Here is a 6,167-nt window from a genome sequence, read left to right as displayed (position 1 = left end):
ATTTTTCAGGAATGTGTCCAACAACTCTGATCTATGAGGCCATATTGAGAATAAATCACCTACATGTCTCTACCATAATGTGGGTTTTAAATTTTGTTTAGAAATAATAATTGTTTCGAAATCTTTCATAAATATACTTATTCTTTTTTTGTAATTCTGTTGTTATGATATTCCATTGTATCTATAGAAGTAGTAGTGTTACCTTTGTCTGCTTTTCTAAACAGTATTGTTTTCATTTATCTATTGATTTATTTATAATTGAAATTGCTATTTGGTTCTCTTTATAACAGGTTCAGTTCATTGGATAGGTATATCGGTATTAGATTGTGCAATGACACTTTTTTCTATATCGTTGGCAAAAGTGCCATTACATTGCACGATCGAATTCATCATTTATTTAAAATTGTCAAATTTCATAAATAAAAAAACTGTAATAAGAAATTGTGTTGCTTGATATTTCAGATTATTTACCATATTTAATTTAAATGTTCGAAACATATTGCCCATATATGCTGATTTAAAACATCTAATATATTCTCTGGAGTTTATTATAGTACCGCCCATGTGTAAAACTTTACCATCATAATACCCATCAGCGCTATTTTATAGGTTACTGAGCAATTATCTTTGGAACCAGCAGCATTTTAAGAATTGGTTCTTAATAATCGTTTTCATAGTCAAAATGGTTGACCGATATAATGGCTTGAGTTTTTATGTAGACATTTTGAGTCTTGTTTACCATTGGAACAGAACGATAATGTATTTTTTCGCGATTAACACAATAAAAAAAAAGCTAACTAAAATCGCTTCGGAATCAATGGAAATTTACGTTTTACACAATAAATAGTTGACAAATTCATAAACTCTGAGTAAATATGTTTGGTTAAAGATATTATAAGTATTAAAAAAGAAATAAAATACGTATTACTAAAATATTGTAAAAATACGCAACACGTGCTTTTCCCAGTATTGCCTCACCCGGTGGGGTAATATCGCTTAGCAAGAGGGACAATATCGTGCATCCTATTTGAGCTGGAAAAGTAACAAAAAATAAAAATAGTTGAAGAAATTTTTAATAAATTTAGAAACAATCTAACACATTATCAATATACTTAACAAATTTTTCAAGTATTGTGTTAAAATAATTGTCGTTTTGATACTTCTGCTTTCTTAATATTTTCTTTGCACGCATCGCATTGAAAACCTTCAGCTGACTCCCAACCACTACAAGCTACATGTGCCCAGACTCCAACACCCTCTGATAAATCCATTTCTATGGTTAATTTAGAATCATCTTTATCTCCAATACCTCTTTTCTTTTCCCTGGTTTTTATTATTATTAGCAACATTAACTTTTCGTTTCATTTTTTCTACATTTATATCACCATTCTGCTCTCTCCTCGCTAGCTTCTCAGTTTTCGCATCTCGCTTAGATTTTTGGTCCAGAAGAATAAATATCCTTCACTGGTGTAGCAATCCAAATTTCTGATTGTTGTTTCTTTGTTGTTGTAGTAGACTTGTTAAATAGTTTTTTTTTTTGATAGGAGCTACATGTGATACTTTATTGACACCTGAATGAATTGATGTCGATGGTTTCTGTTTTGGAGTAGCTCTTGCTGTCGATGGTGTCTGTTCCACAGTAGCTTTTAATGTTAATGGTGTCTATTCCACAGTAGCTCTTGATTACTAAATTCTTTTTCCTTGTTCAGCATCTAAAACAACTACTCTAAACTGTGCAGCTGGTGCAAAGTCTTCTGTAAACTTAGTGTGGTTAAAAGGAAATATTACGGTTGTTCTGAAATTGGATTTTCCTTTTCCATAGTTGCTACCTTTATATATGCTTGATAAAACAAGCGAACCAAATAGTACACCGTGATCTTCTCATGGGCAGTCGAAATCACATGAGAATCATAAATAGCAACGAGAATTTTTTTAAGAGGTCCAAAAAATGTCAAATCTAGGGGCTGGACGTATTTTAACGTATGAGGTGGTATTGTGTAAAGCACAATATAATTTTCTTTGAAGAAATTATAAATATGCAATGATATATGGCTTGAATGATTATGCAATACCAGCAAAAGAAGAGCATTTCAAGAACAACAAATTGTTTGACCATCCGTTGTCTGAACATGCATATATATATATATATATATATATATATATATATATATATATATATATATATATATATATATATATATATATATATATATATATACAAACAACACAGTTTATTAGGGTTGCAGTCAGAAAATTGGACGTAATGTTAATGAAACACTCTTTTGACTTTTTGTCTAGCTTTCGGAATGGTTTTATTCCTTTTTCAAGATACTGTAATAAGAAAAATATGTAAATATTTATAAAATATTACAATTCTTCAGTGCAACTTACTAGTCGTTGAGATTATTTATAAAAGCATTGACACTCAACATTAATAACACACATATAAAATATAAAATAATGGTCAAAATACATTCTAGAATTTTTTAAATTTAGGTAAAGATAGTAAAACTTATGGCATCTTTTACTGGTGTGTTTTTACTCTGACACATAGAGAACAGAAAGTAATAAAAGTATTTTTAATCACAGGGTTTTTATTTTTTTTGTTCAAAACACCTTCAAGATTTTTAAAAACAATTCCAACAGCTTCAGCATTGAAGGACGATATACGGTTTATGCTAGTGCCTTCTGACTGAAGAAAGACTTAGTTATGGATTCCGTTTTAGGACCTTCTTCTTCTTCTTGATGTGCCTATCCGTTACGAATGTTGGCGATCATCATGACAATCTTTATCTTATCTGCAGCAGCGCGGAAAAGCTGCACAGATGTTGTATTGAACCAGATTCTGAGGTTCTTTAACCAAGATGTTGTTCTTCTTCCTGGACCTCGTTTTCCAAATATTTTTCCTTGCAGGATGGTTTGAAGAAGAGCATATCTGGATTCATTTCGCATAATAATTTCGCATAATTTATGACCTTAGTTAGGTTTATTTCTTATTTCTATTGAATCTATGTTTCAAATGATTAGCTTCTGCGAAATCGAAAGTTATTCGTCTCAACTTCGAGGCAACTCCATGAAACAAATTTCCCAATTTTATTATATGATATTCTAACTTTGCTTTTTGTTCTTTGGTAAGTAGGTACTGGTTTCCTTCTAATACAGTCAGTTACAGCCGGAATGATAAAATTTCTAGCGGCTGCACGTATTTTGGTACCTGCATTAATTGCAGCTATAGCATTATAGACCAGGGCGGATCTGTTTTGAGGTGCGAAAGTTTTTTGAAAACGATAACATTATCGAAGATGCGTTGACAAGACCATTTGAATGATGAGTCACAACCTCCTACTTTCGATCTAAAAAAATCTCACTTGGTAGTGAGTGTTAATTACGATTGCAATAGATGATTTTCATGGAGTTCATCAAATGACGCAGTAGAGATTCAAAAGAAGTTGAAAAACTTAACACCATCACGCCTTAGTTCTTCAAAGAGTGTAAAATGTTCCCCTGTGTTCTTTGCTTTGATTGATAGGATGACTTGTGCTAATCCATTATTATTCAATAAACCGTTACACGACAACCAAGCAACTGATTAACCGGTAAATTAATGAAATTCATAATATTGGCGTGTCATGATTTTTTTAAATACGCATTACGTAACGAATTTATTTTTCATTATTTGACTTTTGTTCTACACTGTATATTATTTCCAGCGACCTCTGTGTAGCAGGATGTTCCACTATTATGGTAGGTAATTAAAAATACTACCAGGGCAGAAAGAAAATCACAAATACACACATTGTATTTTTACCACTACATAAAAGGTGTCGCTGCTACAGATTCTTTTTCATTACCTACCTACAACCAAAGAAAATAGACGCTTCTATATATATAGAAGCGTCTATATTCTTTGCTACAACCAAAGAATATAGCGTCTATCTTCTTTGCTACAACTACATTTAGCATGTAAACAAAAAAGAAGAAGCAAAGTTATAAAAATTAGGAAAAAGAAGAGGAAAAGTAAATTAGGTTAGGTTATCACTGAAGGAAGACTTTAAATATTTATAATATAATAAAATTTTATATTAATATGTGGAAAGCCGCAATTTCGACAGTGACTAGTACACTAAAAACACAAAGTACACTACTGACAGCCACTGATTTAGTGTATCAACAAGCTAGAGTAAGTAAATAAATCATAATAAATCGGTACTTTCATAATTTTGTTTACTTTTAGACGACTTATGTTTTAAAAAGAAAATATCCCGTGTTACTAAATAAGAAGGGACATCCCAAAAAGCCATTAAGGAGTAAACATTATGTATATGAAGTTGTGAGAAATACTCACCATGAGCCTCAGTCCAAAATTGAAGTTGTTCTGACTTCCGTTGTAGAAGGTTTAGGAAATGTCGGTGATAAAGTGTCACTAAAAGTGAATAAAGCGTACAATAATTTATTACTAACTGGTTTAGCTGTGTATCCAACCCCAGAAAATGAGGCAAAATATAAAAGTGCTGGACAAAGTAAAGATTTACTGAAATACAGTTCTCCTTCAGCAGCGAACGTAAGTAATAAATTATTTATGTCATATGGTCGACATTATATAGAAACAAGAATTGATTACCTGTTTAAACATTTAGATAAATATTGCTGTAATTAACATTAATTAAAAGGGTTTAAGACTTAATTTGGTTTCTATTAAACAGTAAACTTTTCTTTTACCTTAATTCATTTGTATGATCTTTTAGACTGTCCAATCACTTTCCAGAATGATGTTATCAGTTGTTATGAATAAAGAAACACCATGGACAATAAAACCTTGGCATATCAAAGCGTCATTTAGAAAATGTGGATATTTTGTACCAGAAGAAGCAATAACAATTCCTGAGACACCAATTTCTGGACCAAACATGGATTTAGAAGGCAAAGAATTTGCAGTAACTGTAACTGTAAGTAGTTCAAGTTTATTGTTCAAACAATCACTACAATTAAAGCATACATTTATAGTGAGTATTGAAACATTTAGGTGAATATATGAAACAAACTGGCGCAACTTTTTCTGACAATTTTGTTATAATTATTACCTGGATGTCAATCATGAGCTGATTGAAGACATTATATATCACAGAAAAACATAAAAATTACATTAATTGAGTATTTATAACTTTATTTGTATTTATAAATTCGTCATTTATATTTCCAGATCAATAAACAAGAAAAAGTTAATGTGCGTTGCAGGCTTCATCATTGGAGTACCGAAGTTGCATCACGATTGCCATATGTTCCTGAATTCTGGAAGATCCCAACAGAATCAATTTTACCAGAACAAGCATCCCTTTTAGAAACAATGCCTAAAAAGAAAACTATGACAAGAAAACAATAAATGTAAATAAATATAAAGATCCTTAAAAAATCTGTAATTATTATTTCTAGAAAAATGAGAAAGAACAAATATATCCTCAATATCAATCTCTGGACAAAATAACGTAACTAACATTTTTGGCGATTTTGAGTTACAGTGTTCTTCTTGTATAACTTTTTATGCTCAATCTGCTAGTATCGTTTATGTGACTGTAACTGCATTTATAAGAAAGATTCCGAATGGAATCTATATAAAAAATATTTGAATTATTTATAGAATAACTGTGTAACTATAGATACAATGTTGAAACAAATACAATTTTTGTCGAAAAACACTTTATTGTACCATAGTGTATCAAAATCAGTCAAGTTAGAAAGAAGCAAACAAACAAGATACTTTTAATGAAGACTTGTGCCGTGCATTAATCTCTTCAAATAAACCGCTTTCAAAAGTATCCAATGAAAACTTAACTTCTTTTTTAAAAAATATTTAAATTGAATATTCCAAGTGAAAGGACTCTAAAGAGAAACCATGTCAACTCGTACTCGTCAGTAATAGGTAATAGATAATCACCATCATTGGCCCTTGGTGGGTCTTGACCTGCTCAAGGATAAGTCTCAATTTTCTCCTATTCTTCGCCTTGGCTTTCCAGTTTCCAGTACTCCCAACATTCTCAAGTCTTCCTCCATCTGATCCTTAAATCGTGCTCTGGGTCTACCTCTCCTTCTCACTCCATCTATTCTTTGGTTATAAATATGTTTTGGCAGCTCCATATCACTCATTCTCTCTATGTGACCTAACCACCGCA

The 6,167-nt window shown here is 31.3% G+C and overlaps 1 protein-coding gene across 1 annotated transcript; it reads left to right on the top strand.

Annotated features, from left to right (window-relative positions):
• Nucleotides 1-3,991: 3,991 nt before the first annotated feature.
• Nucleotides 3,992-5,412, top strand: mRpL9 (mitochondrial ribosomal protein L9). The gene is made up of 4 exons (XM_072534413.1): nucleotides 3,992-4,180; nucleotides 4,235-4,561; nucleotides 4,746-4,946; nucleotides 5,201-5,412. The coding sequence occupies exons 1-4, from the start codon at nucleotides 4,088-4,090 to the stop codon at nucleotides 5,378-5,380; spliced, it is 801 nt and encodes a 266-aa protein (XP_072390514.1). The 5' UTR covers nucleotides 3,992-4,087; the 3' UTR covers nucleotides 5,381-5,412.
• The last annotated feature ends 755 nt before the right edge of the window (nucleotides 5,413-6,167 follow it).

This window comes from Diabrotica undecimpunctata, chromosome 6 (genome assembly GCF_040954645.1).
Source record: "Diabrotica undecimpunctata isolate CICGRU chromosome 6, icDiaUnde3, whole genome shotgun sequence".
NCBI classification, from domain to species: domain Eukaryota; kingdom Metazoa; phylum Arthropoda; class Insecta; order Coleoptera; family Chrysomelidae; genus Diabrotica; species Diabrotica undecimpunctata.
The sequence above is the reverse complement of the archived record's forward strand: the minus strand, read 5'-3'. Positions and strand labels throughout refer to the sequence as shown.

Coding starts and splice junctions, on each gene's coding strand:
- mRpL9 (XM_072534413.1), top strand. CDS start 4,088: ATGTGGAAAGCCGCAATTTCGACAGTGACTAGTACACTAAAAACACAA. Junction 4,562..4,745: donor GTTCTCCTTCAGCAGCGAAC/GTAAGTAATAAA, acceptor ATGATCTTTTAG/ACTGTCCAATCACTTTCCAG. Junction 4,947..5,200: donor AATTTGCAGTAACTGTAACT/GTAAGTAGTTCA, acceptor TTATATTTCCAG/ATCAATAAACAAGAAAAAGT.